Source organism: Neoarius graeffei, chromosome 7 (genome assembly GCF_027579695.1).
Source record: "Neoarius graeffei isolate fNeoGra1 chromosome 7, fNeoGra1.pri, whole genome shotgun sequence".
Taxonomy (NCBI): domain Eukaryota; kingdom Metazoa; phylum Chordata; class Actinopteri; order Siluriformes; family Ariidae; genus Neoarius; species Neoarius graeffei.
In genome coordinates, this window is record NC_083575.1 from 65,486,312 (window position 1) to 65,507,719 (window position 21,408).

The 21,408-nt window shown below is 41.2% G+C and overlaps 1 protein-coding gene across 1 annotated transcript in view; it reads left to right on the top strand.

The window, feature by feature from the left end:
* btaf1 (BTAF1 RNA polymerase II, B-TFIID transcription factor-associated) overlaps positions 1-20,648 on the top strand; it is a 57,776-nt gene extending 37,128 nt beyond the window's left edge. Inside the window, exons 26-38 of the mRNA XM_060926235.1 lie at positions 223-375; positions 2,193-2,314; positions 2,626-2,793; positions 2,908-2,985; positions 3,061-3,190; positions 5,125-5,266; positions 5,627-5,757; positions 5,980-6,102; positions 6,772-6,924; positions 7,364-7,575; positions 14,247-14,406; positions 14,498-14,668; positions 19,544-20,648. Of these exons, the coding sequence (XP_060782218.1) occupies positions 223-375; positions 2,193-2,314; positions 2,626-2,793; positions 2,908-2,985; positions 3,061-3,190; positions 5,125-5,266; positions 5,627-5,757; positions 5,980-6,102; positions 6,772-6,924; positions 7,364-7,575; positions 14,247-14,406; positions 14,498-14,668; positions 19,544-19,690 (1,890 nt within the window). The 3' untranslated portion in view covers positions 19,691-20,648. The remainder of the gene's footprint in view (positions 1-222; positions 376-2,192; positions 2,315-2,625; positions 2,794-2,907; positions 2,986-3,060; positions 3,191-5,124; positions 5,267-5,626; positions 5,758-5,979; positions 6,103-6,771; positions 6,925-7,363; positions 7,576-14,246; positions 14,407-14,497; positions 14,669-19,543) is intronic.
* Positions 20,649-21,408: the final 760 nt, after the last annotated feature.

The window sequence follows — 21,408 nt, forward strand, 5'->3', positions numbered from 1 at the left end:
TCTGCCCAGTACATATGAATCATTTCACATTTGTTAACCAAATCCAAACATTATACCATATTCCCTGCATACAACACTGAGCCTTGTGTAAATGAACAATGGGTAATGGAGAATCTGGGTAATGACTGGATCTATACAAAGTTATTAAAAGTCTAGAATGAAAAGATTGCTTTATGTGCAAAAAAAAAAAGCATATGTTCTAATTGATGGTGTCCTTTATAGGCTGGCATCCCCAACCCACCCACAATGTCCGATGATCTCATTCGTCAGAAGGCCAGAGAGCGCTACTTTCTGGAACAGCTATTGGATAGTAGGAAGCTGGAGAATTACACAATCCCTGTTCCTATTAAGGCAGAACTCAGGAAATATCAGCAGGTAGGTGGTTTTATGTTTGTGCCCTTTTACATTATGAATGTGTGTTTTTGTTTAAACGAATAAACATTCATTACAGAAAATTTGAATTTGGTGTCATGAATGCTTGTTTCAAATCCCAGACACTTTAATGCACATTTGTTGACTAGACTGGGTGTGTGGTGGTGTTGCCTCTCCTGCATGCATTTGCATAGTGACAGTGTGCTGAAAGCTCTCCCCTGCTATGCCACTCTGAGTGCTGGGTGAAGTATGGCCTCTCTCTTTCTGCACTTCAGTTAAACCAGTGGCCACTCAGCACTGTCCCCTCTCCATCCTCACTGTCAAGAATACAAATGGCTTTTGCCTTTAATTTAAGTGTGTGACATTTTATACCAAACAAATTGTAAGCTGGAAAATGAAGTGGCTGACTCACTTTCCTCTTCCCACTGGACTGAAGCCAAATCCAGAGTGAAGGCTCTGCCTGTGGAATTTAATGGCTTCGTTCTTTCCTGTCTGAATTGTAAAATTGTGCGTTTACAAGGGATGTATAAAAATATATCTAGTTTTTGTAGAACAGAGGACGCAACAGTACAGAATTAAAAGGAAGTGAGAAGCAAGTTCAGGAAGGTTATCTGCTTTTTATTTCGTGTGCAGTTATCTGGTTATTAGTAGGCATGTAACTGGACTGTATGCTTCCTTATTAGTAAGAGGAATGCATTTAATTAGCTGGCAAATTTATTTATTTTTTTTAACTAGACAGGGACACTCTAACGAGTGCAAACCCCGCCTTTTCCCTATTAAAATACATTGGGCGAAAATTTCGAAGTTCTGCCATGACCTTGACCTTTGACCTCCAAAATTTAATGGTTTCCTTCCTGGGTGACTGGCAACACGTACAAAATTTGGTCCAAATCGATCCATTGGTTCTTGAGATATCTTGCAGACACACACACACACACACACACACACACACACACACACACACAGACAGACTGACGCAGGTGAAAATAATAACCCCTCCGACTACTGTCGGCGGGGTTAATTATATATGAACAATATATTATTTCTGGGGGCATGGTGGTGTAGTGGTTAGCGCTGTTGCCTCACAGCAAGAAGGTCCGGGTTCGAGCCCCGTGGCCGGCGAGGGCCTTTCTGTGCGGAGTTTGCATGTTCTCCCCGTGTCCGCGTGGGTTTCCTCCGGGTGCTCCGGTTTCCCCCACAGTCCAAAGACATGCAGGTTAGGTTAACTGGTGACTCTAAATTGACCGTAGGTGTGAGTGTGAATGGTTGTCTGTGTCTGTGTCAGCCCTGTGATGACCTGGCGACTTGTCCAGGGTGTACCCCGCCTTTCGCCCGTAGTCAGCTGGGATAGGCTCCAGCTTGCCTGCGACCCTGTAGAGCAGGATAAAGCGGCTAGAGATAATGAGATGAGATTATTTCTGGGTGTCTGTGGGTCCATAATGTCAACAATAGCATAATGTCAACAAATTATTATTATTATTTTTTTAATATAAATAGGTAGCCTTGCATAGAGCATTCTATATAAAGAAAATCTATCTCTACTGTGAGACAGGAAAAACTGAACTGTGTGCATTGATGTACACCGATCTAGGTAAAGTGAGAATTTAACCAAGTGGCAGAACAATAGAATGGATCATTTTTGGTTTATTGTTGTCTGCCAATGACATGAAGCTCAGGCTCCTTACATGTCCATATTTCAAGCGTTTCTGTATTTTATGTCAGTACTGAAAATTTGACCTTGAATTAGACTGAAGAAAAATGGATGGGGTTGGGTTTTTTCCTTTTTTTTTTAAATATATAAACTGTTCTCTCTACACTAGGATGGAGTAAACTGGCTGTCCTTCTTGAATAAGTACAAGCTGCATGGAATTCTGTGTGATGACATGGGCTTAGGTAAAACCCTTCAATCCATCTGCATTCTTGCTGGAGACCACTACCTCAGGTACTAATCACTGCTTTTCCATCAGTACAAGCCATTATAAATGAAGGCTATCCTTTTAAAATGTGTATATATAATTCAAGCTTGTGGGTATATGGATTTCTTTGATCTGATTGAGTGTGTGAACTCTAGCACAGTTGTGCTTTATGTTGCATAAACCATAAATTTTCGTAAGGAGAAAAAAAAAATCAGAAGGTCAGACTTTTTCAGAATTTATTTATCCTCCTAGGTTTTTAATCCCTCTTCCTCTGAGATGGTCTTGTTTAAATCCCCTCCCCCCTTTATTTATTTTAAATGTGCATGTTTGTGTGCAGGGCACAGGAATATGCCAGGACCAAGGCTGCAGACTGTTGTCCTCTGCCCTCCATAGTTGTGTGTCCACCTACTCTGACAGGCCACTGGGTGGATGAGGTGGGCAAATTCTGTACTAAGGAGTACCTGAACCCTCTGCACTATACTGGTCCTCCAACAGAGAGAGCACGGTACGGTTCTTACCATCAACTGCTGTTCTAGCAGGACCGTGGGCCTTGATTTGTAAGCATGGCTACAGATGGTGGCAAAATTAGGGTTTAGTTGACATGCTGTTTCTGTTCTAGATTACAGCACCAAGTGAAAAAGCACAACCTTGTGGTAGCATCGTATGATGTAGTGCGGAACGACATTGACTTTTTTAGGTAAATATTTCTGCTTGCTCCATGCATTTCAAATCTGCTTTCCTGCTGTTTAACCACTGACTTCTCCCCCAACAGGAATATTAAATTTAATTACTGTATCCTCGATGAGGGTCATGTTATTAAAAATGGGAAGACCAAACTATCCAAAGCTATCAAGCAGCTGTCTGCTAACTACAGAGTTATCCTCTCAGGAACTCCCATTCAGGTGAGTCTAGAGCTTCTAAATTCTTTTTTCTGTGCAATTTTATACTTGAAATCATAGAAGGCTCTGCTGCAGAGAGCACAAACCAAGGGCTTTGTTTCCTAAAAGATCATGCATTCATATTTAGGATCTTTTTATGAAAACGCAGGTTTAAAAAAAAAGTTCATACAATTTTTATAAGTAGTCCATATCAATTTCTTGGAGCCTGTGGCATATTTAATCCTGAGTCATCTTAAAATGTGAACAAGCACATGAATTTTATCTAATTGTATATGGTGCACCAACAATATAAACAGCAGCTTATCACCAAGCCATGATGTGTTAAAATGGCAAGTGAAGGGCAATACCAGTATAGGCAGAATTTATCTATTTATCTCTGTATTTATCTATTTCCTCCCTGTAGCATGCTATGATGCCTCTGTTTTGAGAAACCAATATATTTTGCCAAAAGGACATGGAAATTTATTTATTTATTTTTTTTTAATTTCCAACCTTGCCTTTGTCTTCTACAATAATCATGTTATTATAAATGAGTATGGCAGCATTTTTCCAACTTTATAAATATAGAAACTAATATATTAAATGTGGGCGGCACGGTGGTGTAGTGGTTAGCACTGTCGCCTCACAGCAAGAAGGTCCGGGTTCGAGCCCCGTGGCCGGCGAGGGCCTTTGTGTGGAGTTTGCATGTTCTCCCCGTGTCCGCGTGGGTTTCCTCTGGGTGCTCCGGTTTCCCCCACAGTCCAAAGACATGCAGGTTAGGTTAACTGGTGACTCTAAATTGACTGTAGGTGTGAGTGTGAATGGTTGTCTGTGTCAGCCCTGTGATAACCTGGCGACTTGTCCAGGGTGTACCCCGCCTTTCGCCTCTCGTCAGCTGGGATAGGGTTGCAGGCAAGCTGGAGCCTGTAGAAGGATAAAACGGCTAGAGATGATGAGAGATTAAATGTGCATTTAATAAATGTGATTTTTGAATTGCAGCTTGCACTATTGTAAGAGCTGCTCTTATTGAAAACGCCCACCTTCTGACCAAACAGATCTGAGAATTCAACAGTGCTGTAGTATAAAATGCTCCACAGTTCAGGATAATATGAACTTTCCAGAACATAATGATGATAAAATTGACCCACCCCCTTCCTACAAATAAATGGTTTCCTTTGGGTGCTACAAATGTATTACCCTAATGATTTTTAGGCTATGTTCACTTTAAACATTTTGTTCAATTCCAGTTTTTGCCTGTCTTGAAGGTTCACATTCATAATTACAAGTGACCTTGTGTCTAACTGTAATGTGAACTCCTCGGTCCTCTGAAATGACACGTGTGCAGTGATGCGTTATTACTTGAGTACTCTGCGGCACCAACAATAAAAATAAATAAAAGGTCATGAGAGGACTCATGATATTGACACCAAAGTATGGACACACGAGTAGTTGATGCATGCATCACACTTTGCTCCAGAGGATGTCAAACAATTCATCAGCTGTACATGATCAGTTCAGAAAGCCAAAAAAAGTCTGACTGCTATTGTAGCTCTCCCGTTTTTGCCGTACTGCTGATACTGGCTGATGAAGACAGCATTCGGTGCATGCGTATAGACAAAGCATTTTGGAGTTCAGGTTTTACAAATGCTTATTAGGTGTGGTTGGGGTGGGGTGTTGTGTGGGTTTTATATTTTTATTTATTCATTTTATTTATTTATTTTTTAAATGGATGAACAAATCTGGTGAATACAAGATTAAATCTGATTGTGCTGACATTTTCTAACCATGGCATCTGGGTTTAATGGACGTTTTGTACATCTTGTATGGAGGCTGAAAGCATAATGGATTTTTATTTACTTGCTTTTCTGTGTTACTTCTATGGAACATTTCATGGATGAGCAGTGAAAATAGAAGGGGGGAAAAAAACCTGTTACCCTCTCATCCTGTCTCCTCTCTAGAATAATGTCCTGGAGCTGTGGTCTCTCTTTGACTTCTTGATGCCAGGCTTTCTGGGTACAGAGCGCCAGTTTGCCGCCCGTTATGGGAAGCCCATCCTTGCTAGCAGAGATGCCAAGAGCTCATCCCGGGAACAGGAAGCAGGTAGGGCTCTTAGTGGCTTCCTTGCTTTTTTTTTTTTTTTTTTTTAAATCATGTTCTAAATCTTCTTTCAGATTGTTATTCTGTGGACTTGGGCTGTATTTAGGTGATGGTCACGGTATGACTCTTTTTGATAGCTTTTAACTGTGATGTGGTCTTATTGGGTGTGTGCTCAGTTGTTTGCAAAATGGGAGGTAATGGGTACATTCCTGTCATAACAAAACAGGATCACTAAATCAGCATTTGTTCAAAATAAGTGAGCAGTTATCTTTTTCAGGTTTCACTTTTAATCCTATGTCTGATTTACAAATACAGCGGCGTGTGAAAACGTAGTGTTGCATATTGACTGAGTGTGTCTCTTAGGGGTTTTGGCTATGGAGGCACTACATCGGCAGGTGCTACCCTTTCTCCTGAGGAGGATGAAGGAGGATGTCCTCCAAGATCTGCCACCCAAAATTATACAAGACTACTACTGCAACCTGAGTCCCCTACAGGTACTTGCGAACATTTGCATGTACGCTTAATGTCTCTTCAGTTGAGAATAAAACTGGTCCATTTGTCCAATGCAAAACTGCAATTCAGAGTCTTTCATGTATGATTCCATTGTGATGTATGATCAAGTCTTACTGACTGGAATTTATAGAAATTGCTAATGTCCACGTGGATTATTATTATTATAATCCCCCCCCCCCCCCCCCCCCCCCCGGTCTGTGCAGGTTCAGTTGTATGAGGACTTTGCCAAGTCTCGGGCAAAGGTGAATGTGGATGATGTCCTCTCCACAGCAGTTCAAGAAGATGAGGACAAACCCAAGCTGAAGGCCACTGGACATGTGTTCCAGGTGAGACATCAGTGGAGGTCCTCAGGACAGTGTTTTAGCTCTTTGATCAAACCCTTGAAAGAAAATATAAATTCTGATCTAACTTGGTGACTAGTTAGTTACATGCAACAACATGATGCCAGAAATGAGCATTAGTTTGTCCAATTTTATGGTACCCTCTTACTTGTATTTAATTAGACTGTACATTAGATATAGCTACTGACTTGACCAGTTTTAATTAAATTATAATGTAATGTGGCGGCACGGTGGTGTAGTGGTTAGCGCTGTCGCCTCACAGCAAGAAGGTCCGGGTTCGAGCCCCATGGCTGGTGAGGGCCTTTCTGTGCGGAGTTTGCATGTTCTCCCCGTGTCCGCGTGGGTTTCCTCCGGGTGCTCCGGTTTCCCCCACAGTCCAAAGACATGCAGGTTAGGTTAACTGGTGACTCTAAATTGACCGTAGGTGTGAGTGTGAATGGTTGTCTGTGTCTATGTGTCAGCCCTGTGATGACCTGGCGACTTGTCCAGGGTGTACCCTGCCTTTCGCCCGTAGTCAGCTGGGATGGGCTCCAGCTTGCCTGCGACCCTGTAGAACAGAATAAAGCGGCTACAAGTAATAAGATGAGATAATGTAATGTAAATGTATTTACTTTGTCTCAGTTTTAGTATTAATGCTGTGCATGTTGTGTGTAGGCACTGCAGTACCTGAGGAAGCTGTGCAATCACCCAGCACTGGTCCTGACACCTCAGCATCCTGAGCACAAGCGCATTAGTGAGCAGCTCGCCTCCCAGAATTCCAGCCTCCGGGACATCCAGCATGCACCAAAGCTTTCTGCACTTAAACAGGTAGATGCACTGAGGGGGGGGCGAGGGAAAGCCTTTTCAACTTATGCAATGGTCTCTCAAGTCTGGAATAATCTGAAAATGTACTGGAAAAGCAGGCATTGTGTAAAACGGGCTTGTACATTGTGCAGGGAATGGTTAAAATGGCAATTCTTTCTTGTTCCATGTCAGAATGTCATCATTGAATGCAGTAGCTATAGAAACCAGACAAAAACAGGTGGTCAAGTTGGAAACCCAGAATGTGTAGATTCCTCAGACAAATTGTTGGTCCTGGGATGTCTGGAGTTAATTATTTGGATACTGCATTTTACCGAACTGTACTCAACTGCTACCAATTGTGATAATTGGTTTTTTAAGAATCCTGGACATCACAATTGCAGTACTTGCATTTATTTATTTATTTATTTATTTTTTATTTTAAACATGCCATTTTCTCATGTAGTTGCTGTTGGACTGTGGTCTGGGCTCATCTGGCTCCTCAGATGTCAGTACAGAGGCTGTGGTGGCTCAACACCGTGTGCTGATCTTCTGTCAGCTGAAGAGCATGTTGGACATGGTGGAGCATGATCTGCTGAAGCCTCAGCTGCCAACAGTCACCTATCTGCGTCTAGACGGCGGTGTGCCTGCAGGCTTGCGCCATTCCATTGTCTCCAGGTGATGAGGCTTGTACATGTGACACACACACACGATGATGTGCCGGCTCAAAAGCATTGCCCTTTAAATATCATGCCCCTGGTTTAGAGGCCTTGCTTTTAGAGTTGATGCCATGTTACAAGTCTCCATAAAAGGAACTCAAAAATCCCTCTCTCATCTTATGGATGTGCAGAGGTCTTCTCAGTAACCGAGCCAGATCGGTCATTGCCAAGATGATCAGCAAAGCTCTTGTAAATAAGTATCAAATGTGACGTGTAACATATCACACATCAGTTAGACTACCCATTGCTTTTAATTGCTTGTACTTATCAGGAGTCTAGCTAAAGTAGGCTGTCTCCAAATGAAAGAAATTTATCTTGTACCAAAGTTTTTTTTATTAAATTGCAAAGAGCTTGAAAATGTCCATTTGTTAAGCCTAGCGCACACGGGCGATGCTTTGTCATGCAACTTTTGGACGCATGCGAAAAATCGCTTCATGTGCAGATATTTGCAACGGCCTTTTTTTTTTTTTTTTTTTTTTTATAAATTTATTTTGCTTGCAACAGATTGCAGATATCAAACATGCTTGGTATTCTGCAACAAGAAAAATCACCAGTCACCTGACTTGTTGCAGAGATATTGCCATGTGTGTCTTTGTGATAAGGATGTGGTCCCCTCCAAAGGCTAAGCTGATCCCCACCTGCGAAGTAGTCGTGATTTCCACGTGACCTGCATCCTCCTCCCCAAATCGCCTACTGGTTGCAGATAACATGCACACGAGAGGGGAAATTTGCGTCCAAAAATCGCAATACGCTGGTGATGGAAAATCGCCCGCGTGCGCTGGGCTTTAGGGGTATGACACTTGATGTAGGCCTTTTAAAAATGTGTTGTATATGGCAAAATATTTTGTAGTGATGAATGTGGCTGCATATGCTTGGATGCCAGTCAGAATATAGGCTGTGGTCTAAATAATTCTCTAACTAGGGGTGTTACTAGACATAAAGTTCTACTGGGTCACAGGCCTCCCATTACTCATGTTCCCCCCCCCCGAATGCCTGCAGTGTGTATGAAATGTTAATTTGTGGTCAAATATAGGAACTTGTTAACTTTTTTTTTTTTTTTTTTAATTGGAATTTTACTGGGGCACAACAGCTCAATGCTATGGCACATGTACCCCAGTTAAAGGGGTCTAGCTACACCTATGCAGTGTGGGGAAATAAGGAATTTTAAGCAGACTGTCACTGGACAGACAAGTCTGAAATGTTGCCTGTCTGAATGATGGGCCAAAGGCCTGGATCAATGCAGCCAGGGCCCACTTTAGGGCCCCATAAGTTGAAGGGCTTTAGATGCCTGGAGATGGCTTCTCTGCTATTTCCAGGCATGTTTTTGTGATCTTTAAAGGCCAAGTTACAGGAGACATTAGCTGCTAATTGCACTACAAATTGAGCAATTTACAAGAAAATGTCAGATTCAAGAAAAACATGCTTAAAGTTGTATCCAAGAAAACTGTAATGCACACAGGTCAGTTCCATGTTGAGGAAAAAAGTATTGGGGTGGCAAGGATGTTCCACTTGGCTACAACTTACTGGTAGTCATATTACTATATTGAGGGGTGGTGTACACTGAATAATTTTCTCTCGTCTGTAAACCAAATTAGGTTGGCCTATATGTATAAAATGTGACAAAATATGTAGACTACTTGTACCATTTATGTAAACTGCTTATTGCTATTATTTAACTTGTATTTTTAAATTATATTGCAACTTTAATCAAGTTTTCAAGGAGTTTGGCCTTCTGTAGCCTTAGCAGCAGGCCAGCTTGTATGCACATGAACACATGACTGTTAAACTCTCCTCAGCGTGTCTTTTGCAATTGTTTAACCTGCACTGGGCAATGCTAAAGTCATGGTTACAAACAGTACAGAGCGCAACACCATTATTTTACTCCGATTGGGCAAGGGGATGCTTTTGTGTAGTCTGAGGTGAAGTGGGGTGGGTTCCCCCCCTACTTAACAAGACCGCACAATCAGGATTCTCACTGTCGCTCTCTGAGAAGCCATAAAGCCTGCCCACACAACAGATTGCTTCGTCTTAAGTAGACCAATCAGCATGTGCTCGCGCGCTCTCGGTCTCTCAGGGAGCTGCTATCAGTGTTGTAGTTGAGTCACTAAACCTTGAGTCAGAGTCCAGTCTTGAGTCCCCAGTGTTTAAGTCCAAGCCATTTTAAAAAAAATTGAGTCGAGTCTGAGAACAAGACTCCAACTGCACCATTTGACGGTTGTTTTTTAGTGGCATTTAACATTAGTTTGTTCCTGAACATGTACAACCCCAATTCCAAAAAAGTTGGGACAAAGTACAAATTGTAAATAAAAACGGAATGCAATGATGTGGAAGTTTCAAAATTCCGTATTTTATTCAGAATAGAACATAGATGACATATCAAATGTTTAAACTGAGAAAATGTTTAAACTGAGAAAATGTATCATTTAAAGAGAAAAATTAGGTGGGGTTTTTTTTTTTTTTTTTTTTTTTTTTTTTTTTTTTATTTCATGACGTCCCAACTTTGAGATGTGGTGTTAAGGCCATGTTTACCACTGTGAGACATCCCCTTTACAACAGTCTGTAAACGTCTGGGGACTGAGGAGACAAGTTGCTCAAGTTTAGGGATAGGAATGTTAACCCATTCTTGTCTAATGTAGGATTCTAGTTGCTCAACTTGGGTCTTTTTTTTGTCGTATCTTCCGTTTTATGATGCGCCAAATGTTTTCTATGGGTGAAAGATCTGGACTGCAGGCTGGCCAGTTCAGTACCCGGACCCTTCTTCTACACAGCCATAATGCTGTAATTGATGCAGTATGTGGTTTGGCATTGTCATGTTGGAAAATGCAAGGTCTTCCCTGAAAGAGACGTCGTCTGGATGGGAGCATATGTTGCTCTAGAACCTGGATATACCTTTCAGCATTGATGGTGTCTTTCCAGATGTGTAAGCTGCCCATGCCACACGCACTAATGCAACCCCATACCATCAGAGATGCAGGCTTCTGAACTGAGCGCTGATAACAACTCGGGTCGTCCTTTTCCTCTTTAGTCCGAATGACACGGCGTCCCTGATTTCCATAAAGAACTTCAAATTTTGATTCGTCTGACCACAGAACAGTTTTCCACTTTGCCACAGTCCATTTTAAATGAGCCTTGGCCCAGAGAAGACGTCTGCACTTCTGGATCATGTTTAGATACGGCTTCTTTGAACTATAGAGTTTTAGCTGGCAACGGCGGATGGCACGGTGAATTGTGTTCACAGATAATTTTCTCTGGAAATATTCCTGAGCCCATTTTGTGATTTCCAATACAGAAGCATGCCTGTATGTGATGCAGTGCCGTCTAAGGGCCTGAAGATCACGGGCACCCAGTATGGCTTTCCGGCCTTGACCCTTACGCACAGAGATTCTTCCAGATTCTCTGAATCTTTTGATGATATTATGCACTGTAGATATGTTCAAACTCTTTGCAATTTTACACTGTCGAACTCCTTTCTGATATTGCTCCACTATTTGTCGGCACAGAATTAGGGGGATTGGTGATCCTCTTCCCATCTTTACTTCTGAGAGCCGCTGCCACTCCAAGATGCTCTTTTTATACCCAGTCATGTTAATGACCTATTGCCAATTGACCTAATGAGTTGCAATTTGGTCCTCCAGCTGTTCCTTTTTTTTTTTTTTTTTTTGTACCTTTAACTTTTCCAGCCTCTTATTGCCCCTGTCCCAACTTTTTTGAGATGCGTTGCTGTCATGAAATTTCAAATGAGCCATTATTTGGCATGAAATTTCAAAATGTCTCACTTTCGACATTTGATACGTTTGTTCTATTGTGAATACAATATCAGTTTGAGATTTGTAAATTATTGCATTCCGTTTTTATTTGCAATTTGTACTTTGTCCCAACTTTTTTGGAATCGGGGTTGTATGAACAGTGAATGTGCATTTGTCTTTGTCAGGGAGTGCAAAGTATTCTATACAAGATGGTTGGGAGATGGATGTAAGTGCAGAAGGTGTGTTTATTAATACAGGTAAATAATCCAGAACAGCAGGCAAAATTGTAAAACGGTGAAATAGGCAAGAGGTCAAGTGAGGCACAAACAGGACATCACAGACTAGGCAGAATCAAACAAGAGAAACAGGAAACCAAACCAGGAAATAAGGTTTGGTAATGTCAGCAACGCAATTCGATAGTATGCAAAGTGTTTTCAGTTTTTATCCCCTGCTGGCCAAAAAGCCTGAAGGGGGGATTGTCATGGCGATTTCCATCCATCCTGGGAAGTGTGCTCACCTTCTGAAAGCAACACCACCTCTCAATTTTTGGAGGAATTTCCTGAAACTTGGCAGGATTCTTTGTCGGCAATGCGCGTATTGTAATTTTGTTCAATTTGGTCACATTTTACCAGAGTTGCAGCCCTTGATTAACAATTTTATACTTTGACAATTTCATAAGTTTTCCTTCTGAAATCAACTCCTCTCAGCTTTTGGAGGAATTTCACCAAACTTGGCAAAAGGCATTATGTCGGTAATATGCATATTTTGTTCAATTCAGTCGCATTTTACCAGAGTTGTGGCCCTTGATTAACAACCTTGTACTTTCGCAGTTTCATGAAGGTGTGCTTGCCTTCTGACGACAACTCCTCCTCTCAATTTTTGGACAAATTTCTCGAAGCTTGGCAAAAGGCCTTGTTATATGCATATTACCGTCATATTGTGATTTTAATTTCGTGTTTGAAAATTGTACCAGATTTTTGAACCTTGATTAAATAACTGACAATTTCATGAGGGTGTACATTCTTCTGAAATCAACTCCATGATTTGTGGAGGAATTTCACCAAACTTGGCAAAAGGCTTTGTTATATGACAATTATATGCATACTGAACTTTCGTTTAATTTGGGCAAATTTTACTAGTTATGCCCTTGATGATGATTAACAAACTTTGGCAATTTCATCAAGGTGTGCTTGCTTTCTGAAATCAACTTCCCTCAATTTTTATTATTCCCTGCTGGCCAAAAGACCCGAAGGGGGATTGTCATGATGACGTACATCCGTCTGCCTGTCCCGGGAAGGGTACTTGCCTTCTGAAATCGACGCTCAATTTCTGGAGGAATTTCATGAAACTTGACTGGATTCTTTGTCTGTAATACACACTGCAATTTCGTTCAGTTCGGTCGCATTTTACCAGTTATAGCATAGTTGCCAGTGGCTATTGTGCACTCTTGTTATATAGGCACGTGTGAGAGTCCGCTTGGCATGTGCGTTGTCCGGAGCATGCCCGAGAGTCTATCTGATGCATGTGCCGAGGTGTGCAGGTGTGACACTCTTGCATGAAGTTGGTACAGAAATTAATGTAGCTATAAATATCTTATGCCAAATTATTATGACATGTTACAAAAAAAAGAGAAAATCAGAGTCCTTGTCTCCAATGGGAGAGTTGGCAATAATTCAGCTTGTCCCATCAGACAAACAGATGCAGATTTGACTTGTCCGGACCGAGTATTTAGTTGCCCCATCTAGTCAGACGACCGTTAATGTCAAGCCCTGTTTATTTACTTATTTCAACCACCCGGGCCAATGCCTTTGAAATACAGATGGACAAATGCGAAAATTACTGGTCAGTGTCTGCCGGTCCAGCCTTATTTCCCACACTGCCATGTGTTTGACTCAGCCAAATTTACTACGCTGCACCGCAAATCCATACGGACTCAAACTTTGAACTAAGATTTGATTGTAGTCTTTGCTGATGAATGCCAAGCTTTGCATAGAAATGATCGTACGGCCAGTTTTCTGTCCTACATTCATTTCATAAGTGAGGGCCATTCTTTGGCTTTCTGGTCCAGGAGAATTTGGCTAGATTCAAGGTTTCTTAGGTTAACAAGGAATCCCTATAAATTTACCATGTCTTTATGCAAGGATACTTTATTTAAGCCCAGCACAGTTGGGCCAAGTCCCAGATGGCTTATTATTCAATGTTTTCGCTACATGAGGTGTAACGGAACAGCACTGTTAAACCCCTAGTGCATTGGATGGCATTTTTATTGGCCATACAGTGATTCAGTCACTGAAGGCTGGATTCTTGTGTGATCAATTCTTAATGTAAAGGGTTGTGGTATTTTATGTAATGTAATGAGAAAAATGTGTGGTGGAAAAAAGGCTGGCATTAAAGTATTGGTATGCTTGGGGTTTTTTTTTTTTTTTTTTTTTTTTTTTTTTTTTTTAAAGTGGCTCAAAGGTAATTCAGCGACTTTATCATCTATGTGAGGAAGCCATGGCCTAATAGTTGGAAAAGCAGGTTTTGGGACCAAAAGGTTGCTGGTTTGATTCCCTGGACCTGCAGGGATGGCTGCAGTACAGTACCATTTGAGCAAGGCACCTAACCCCCAACTGCTCCCCAGGCTACCCTGGGCGTGCTGCTAAATGCCATTAGTGTAATGTAGTGGGGGAGGGTTTTTTTTTTTTTTTTTTTTTTTTTTTTTTTTTGGGGGGGGGGGTGGAACAGGTGTACAAGGTGACAAAATGTAGTACAAGGGCTCTCTTAAAACATTCAAATGTGGCTTGAATATGTAAAAATATTATTTGTACAGTAAATATAAACCATGTTTCTGGCTGAATCTGTCTCCCCCTTTCATGTGTGCCTTTACCTTTTTGCCCTGCAGGTTTAACAATGACCCATCAATAGATGTCCTGCTCCTGACAACACATGTAGGTGGTCTGGGCTTGAACCTCACAGGAGCTGATACTGTGGTGTTTGTGGAGCATGACTGGAACCCAATGAGAGACCTACAAGCTATGGACCGTGCTCACAGAATAGGACAGGTACATTTTGTGTGTATGGTATATTTATTTACAAAATACTTTTTTGCTTTTTAACAAGAAAAAATAAAACTTTGGCGTGTCTGGGTTTCAGAAACGTGTGGTGAATGTGTATCGTCTGATCACTCGTGGCACTTTGGAGGAGAAGATCATGGGTCTGCAGAAGTTTAAGATGAGCATAGCCAACACCGTGATCAGCCAGGAGAACGCTAGCCTGCAGAGCATGGGCACAGATCAGCTGTTGAACCTGTTTACTCTGGACAAGGTAAGTGTGCCTCATGTCATTCTGTTTTAATGCCACCGTGTCAGAGCTGTAGAATTATAACCCCTATTCCAAAAAAGTTGGGATGCTGTGTAAAACGTACATGAATGAAAACAGAATGCGAAGTTTTGCGAGTCATGGAAACGCTTTCATCGAATAGTAAAGACAACATTTATTAGATGCTGAAACTGAAATTTTATTGTTTGGGGAAAAATATATGCTCTTTTTGAATTTGATGCCAACATTTCAAAAAGGTTAGGACTGGCATGTTTACCAGTTTCATCACCCCTTCTTTTAACAACAGGTGTAAAAATTTGGGAACTGAGGGGATTAATTGCTGTAGTTTTGAAAGAGGAATGTTGTCCCATTCTTGCCTGATCTACAACTTCAGTTACTCAACAGATCGGGTCACCTTTTGCCACATTTTGCGCTTCATGATGTGTCAAATGTTTTCAGTGGGTGTGGATTGCAGGCAGACCAGTTTAGCACTGTCTTTTACTACGAAGCCCTGAAAAAGATGTCGTCTGGATGGCAGGATGATGTTCAAAAACCTGTGTCATTTAGCATCAATGGTGCCTTCCCAGATGTGCAAGCTACCCATTCCATGTGCACTCATGCACCCCCATTCCATCAGATGCTGTGTGCTGAGGACAGGCTGGATGGTTCTTGTCTTTAACCCAGAGGATGCGGTGTCCATGATTTCTTAAAATAATATAAAATTGCAATTTGTCAAACCACAATCCTCACTTCGCCTCAGCCCATTGTAAAGGACAGGGTCTCCGCGGATCCTTAAAAAGTCTTAAAAAGTCTTATTTTTAATATGTGTTTTTTAAGGTCTTAAAAAGCATTATATTTCGCTATTTTTTGAGCTATGGTATTAAATTTCACATGGGAGGTATTAAATTTCATCCGGGTAGCCTACGGTCAATGAAAAAAAAAAACATATGTCTGGATTTTTTTTTCCGCGCTAACGTTATTTATTCAACCAGCGTCGTTTGTTATCAAGATGCTGAACAAGTAGCACAAGAGCCGTTGTGTGTCTAGCACTAGTTCTAATAGCGCAGGAACCACGCCACAGGGGGCAGTGTGTTCTTTTATCCATGTAGTAGACAGTGATGGGAATAACGGCGTTAGAAATAAACGGCGTTACTAACGGCGTTACTTTTTTTTAGTAACGAGTAATCTAACTAATTACTTTTTACATCGTTATAACGCCGTTCCCGTTACTTACAATAAAATACTATGCGTTACTTTATTAAAGCTGTTCTCATCTGGCACGCTGCTCATTCAGCCTTTCTTTACTCTGCTTTAGTGTGGGGCGGGGAGACACGAGACAACGGCACAGTAAGCCAATCAGAGTAGATTTGGACAACATACGTAGGTAGGCCACGCCTACTGCACTACTGCGCGCTCTTTCAATCGGAAGAGCCAGCAATGGCGAGCGGTCAGCCCAGCACTGCGCTTTCACACTGGAAATACAGCCAGCACTTTTCATTACTTGAAATAAAAGGCAAGAGTGTTTACGTGCAGTGCACATTATGTCGAGGAACAAAGCGTTTGTCCTCGTCAGTGGCCAGTAATTAGTAACAATTTTAATAACTACAGAAATATATTACATTTGATAGATGTCTTATCTCACATTCTCTCACAAAAATATTAATATAGTGTAGATAACATTACTAATTGGTTCTGTTAAGTGTCCATTTCAGTCATTAAACACATTTAACATTCACTTTTATTATGATTACACTAATTGAATTTGATTTTTTTTTTGAGGGGGAACAAAATGTAACGGAATAATTACTTTCTCTGGTAATTAGTTACTTTTATGACAAAGTAACTCCGTTACTAACTCAGTTACTTTTTGGGAAAAGTAACTAGTAACTATAACTAATTACTTTTTGAAAGTAACGTGCCCAACACTGGTAGTAGAACCATTGAGAGTAGAGCAGACGAGGAAGAAGTGGTTGAACTTGAACATGAACGGAGATGGGGAAGTGTAAGTTTAGTAACAAGTGGCTTGAGGAGCCAAAATACAAAAGTTGGCTAACAACAGCAACTTCAGAATATGAAGCGAGATGTAAGGTATGTCGGAAAGACATCAAGTTAACAACAATGGGCTGTAAAGCCCTTGACGCTCACTCGAAAGGGGAAAAGCATATGCGCTGTGCTGCTAGTCGGGCAACAACAGTCCCCAGAGGCAGTTCGATCAGTAGTCAAACTTCCTTGCTTCCTCACTGTTTGTTCATGGCAGTACCCTACTATTAAAATATTGAGAAAGCAGTTAATGTTCTGTTTTGTTAACTGAAGATCAATTTGTTTCCTCACTGTTTGTTTACAGCAGTACCCTACTATTAAAATATCGAGAAGGCAGCTAATGTTCTGTTTTGTAAACTGAAGATGCACATTTTTTATAAAAAAAAATGCTTTGAACTTAACCTAGAGTGTGCTTTTTTTTTTTTACTGTACGTATTTGTTCCGCGGTAGTGGTCTTATTTTTTATACTCAGTGGTCTTAAAATGGTCTTAAAAAGTATTATTTTTGCTGGTCAGAAATGTGCAGAGACCCTGAAGGAGCCTCGGGTCCAGAGAAGGCAGCGGCGTTTCTGGATATTGTTTTATGTATGGTTTTAACTTTTCATTTGTGGATGGAGCAACAAACCGGATTCTCAGATGATGGTTTCTGGAAGTGTTCCTGAGCCTATACAGTGACTTCCACTACTGGATATTGTCTGTTTTTAATGCAGTGTCCCCTACAGACTAGGGCTGGGTATCACCAGATACCTCACGATACGATACTATGGCGATATTTTGCCCACGATAACGATAAGATCACGGTACAGCGATTCTGCAATAATCGATATATTGCAAGAAATTTCAACCACATCACGATATCTGTGTCACTGAAGAAAATCAGAATTTATTGACCACTGTAAAATTACATTTCACATACATAACTACACACTCTTGCCAGACATATTTGTCTCTATTCCACTGCTGGCAAAACCAAGAGTTGCTTCACTACAACATACAGAAAATTCCCATTTCTGTGCTAGTATTATCAACTTTTCTGTAAGCATGGACACATCAGTGCTGCTTAACAAGCAGAATCAAATTGTTTTATGAAAACTTGCACTGCAGACTGCACATACATTTCAGTGCTAACACTAATATCAATTTGTTCTTTGTAAACTTATACCGGAGAACATTTAACTTGTGCTTATTTTGCAGGAACAACACATTGTCTGAAACATTGAAAAGTGCAGTGTGCATCTTAGTCTCGTACTGCGCATGCGCAGAACACATGAATTAGCAAGTTCTCATACAGACCGGTTTATTATTCAAAACAAGGCATTACAAATTATTTGACTCGGCCAAAGACTCGACCAATACGCACAAAACATAAAAATCGGCAAATGCGTGAAATACTCACCGATTTTCTATCAGCCCAGCTGATCGGTAGGACAAAACTACTGTTGAATTTTCCTACCCTCCTGGATTTCACGCATGCGCAGTAGGCTTGGTAGGATAACTTTACAGAACACCGGCTCACTTTTTTTTTTTTTTTTTTTTTCCTCCTTTCCTTTGGAATCCAAAGTGCCTCCAAACATCTGCCTTAAAGTGCGGCGGCGTCTCTAGGTTTACGTTAACAGCCATACTTGCTTGTTTTTCCTCACTGCAACCGCCGGGGGAAAAAAGAGAAGACGAAGAGTGCCTTGCAGTGAGGGAGCGGCACAGCGACACCTCGCAGAGCGGGGATGCGGAAGTCGTACTGGATTTACAACCCGTCTGAAACGTGATTTTATTATTTGAAAAAATATCGATATTCAAATTTTGAGTATCGATATTGAATCAGAAGACAAAGTATCGCGATATATCGCCGTATTGATATTTTTACACACCCCTACTACAGACCCAAAGTTCACATGCATCAGTGTTTTTCAGCCTTGGCCATTGCGTACAGATTCTCTGAGCCTTTTAATGATCTTATCTATCTAGTGTAGATGTGCTCCCCAAATTCTTTTTTTTTTTTTTTTCAATTTTACATCGAGCATTATTCTTGTTGCATTATTTCATCACTCAGGTGTTCAGAGTGGTGAACTCCTCCCCAGCTTTACTTTTGAGAGATTTGGGCTCTCTGGGATGCAGGTTTTTTTTTTTTTTTTTTTTTAATTTATTTATTTTAAATCATAGCATTTTTATTTACATTTTAGTGTTCCAACTTTTTTTGTAAATGGGGTTGTAAAATATTCATACAGCCATGTGCATTTGTTCAGTTATGCTCATCCAAGTTTGGGGCATCTGTGTGCCCACAGCTGTCCTACTCATGTCAGTGAGAGGGCTCATTGGTGCCCACATGCTTCATACAGTGGGACTTTGTGAGCGGTTGCCTCTGTAGAAGAGGGAAGGACCGTTTAACACTAGTGCTTATGTCTATACACAATAGTGTTCAGTTTTATCCGCCTTCCCATATGTACATGTGGCTGGATAACCTCACAAACGGGACAAGGATCCTTGGAGTAGATGGCACAGGCTGTGTTTAGTAGGGCTTTGATAATACAAAAATTAATTTTAAAGGGACAATCCATTTGATTTGTCAGTGAAATTGACTTGACTTTATTTTCTATGCTTACTGCTAATGTCTGTCCAAGTAGTAAAATTATAGGTTACGAACAAGTACTATTTCAATATTAAATTCCGAATTGATGAATGTTTGGCATGTTTCAATTTAAAGGCCTTTCAACTTCCCTACAGTCATAGACTAGCTGATTTTGTGTTTTGGTTGTCAAACAGTAAGCTTTTTACTTTTAAAAAAAAAATCCATGTGAAACGTATGTATTCTGTCTGTCACCTTCTGTCTGTCACCTTCTGTTTGTAGGATGATAAAGTTGAGAAGAGTGATGCATCCTCCTCCTCAGGGAAGGCCAGTATGAAGTCTGTACTGGATGGCCTCGGGGAGTTGTGGGACCAGCAGCAGTATGAAGCGGAGTATGACCTGGATAATTTCATGCTTTCGCTGCACTAGCCCAGCACACCCTACTTGCACAGCCTCCACCAAACATCCTCTCCCCCCCCCCCCCCCCCCCCCCCCCTTCCCCTTTCCTTTTAAATTAAATTTGTTAGACAATGTGGGTCATCCTGGCTCCAAAAAGGTGGAACATCTGGATAAAACATTTTTGGCTGTGGCTCCTTACAAAATATTTGGTCAACCTGGACATCACCTTACTGGGAAAGAACTCTCACTCCACATGTACCCTCTCCTACCCCACTCTGCCAAGCTGAAGAGGATCGCACTGGGATCGACTCATTTCCCACAGACTTGCCCCCCCCCCCCCCCCCCCTTTTTTTTTAATATAAATTCTCGCATGCTGCGGGATCTCCCTTGAATTTTTCATCGTCGACTTGTCCTCCTGCACTTGGTCTTAAAGCTTACCTCAAAATTCAAATCACCCATCAGTATTGGATCTTATTAGGCATATATGCCAATATACAAAACATAGGAGTTTGTATATATTGTTTATTTTTGTAGACTGGACAGCCATCTTAACCAAAAAGGCTTCTGGAGCCTTGTACCTTGAACACCAGGGGACACTAGACATACATAGGCAAGAAAATTAACTGGAATGAAAAAATGCTAATCTTCCTTTCCACTAGGGGGTGCTGGTCTTTTTTTTTTTTTTTTTCTTTTCTTTCCCTCCTTCTCTGAAGCACAGTGCCTGGTGGAGTGCCTGCCTCATCCAACGCTGTAGCTCAGATCTGAACATGAGACACTCATACCCAGAGAAAATGTGAAACGTCTGGCATGTGCAAGGGCACAACGCTGACTGGAATCATAGGTACTGTTCACCTGGTAGACATAGGATGCTCATAGAACCTCGTGGGATAGTTTTAAAAAGGAAACAAGGACTTGTAAATATTTCTGTAATTTGCCGCCTTTGATTAAGCCAATAGAATTTTAATAAATTCTAATGAGCTTTCTTTGATGCCTGTCTGTTCTTAAAAAAAAAAGGGGGGGGGATTTCTCCATGGTTGGTAGTCAACTTTCTTTTGCTGACAGATCATGCCAAACATGGGTATGATGGCACTCAGTCTCTTGCACAGTTATCACAGGTGAAGGAGGAGGGAGCCTGAACAGAAGCGGTCCTCTTGTCCTTGAAATGAAGCTTTGCTCATCCAGCTGGCCTGGCTCCCTCAGCAAGCTCACAGTAGAGCAAAACCTTGGGGATGCAACCACCATCCATGTGCCTCATGGTCCAGCCATCTGAGCCCCTTTTGGCTGAAGATGGGAACATGCTGAGGATGCCTGCACACTTTCTAGAATGTCATGTCTGTCTGTGTTCAGCATTCTATCCTGCCATGTGGACATGGAAGCTGTTCAATCACTTCTCGTGTCCGGTAGAGAGGTTGTCAAGGCCCTCACTGCTATACAGTAGATGAAGTGAAAAACGAGTGGCAATAACCCTAATGTTCGCTTCCCTATGCTGCTTTTACTCTGTGAGAATAAACAAAATCCTGTGTGGGGCGGGGTGTGGTGTGTTTGGGCTATTTTTTTTTTTTTTTTTTGAGAGAGATACTTTCAGAAATTCAACATTTATACTGTTTCTCAGTACAATAATTCAAACACCATATCTACATGCAAGTAAACTCATGATAGGGTGAAGCCTGGCTTTTTTTTTTTTTAAACTCCTGCTACCATTTAACTCCCATTCTCTTCACCTATACAAGGAGCAAAACTGTTAGGAA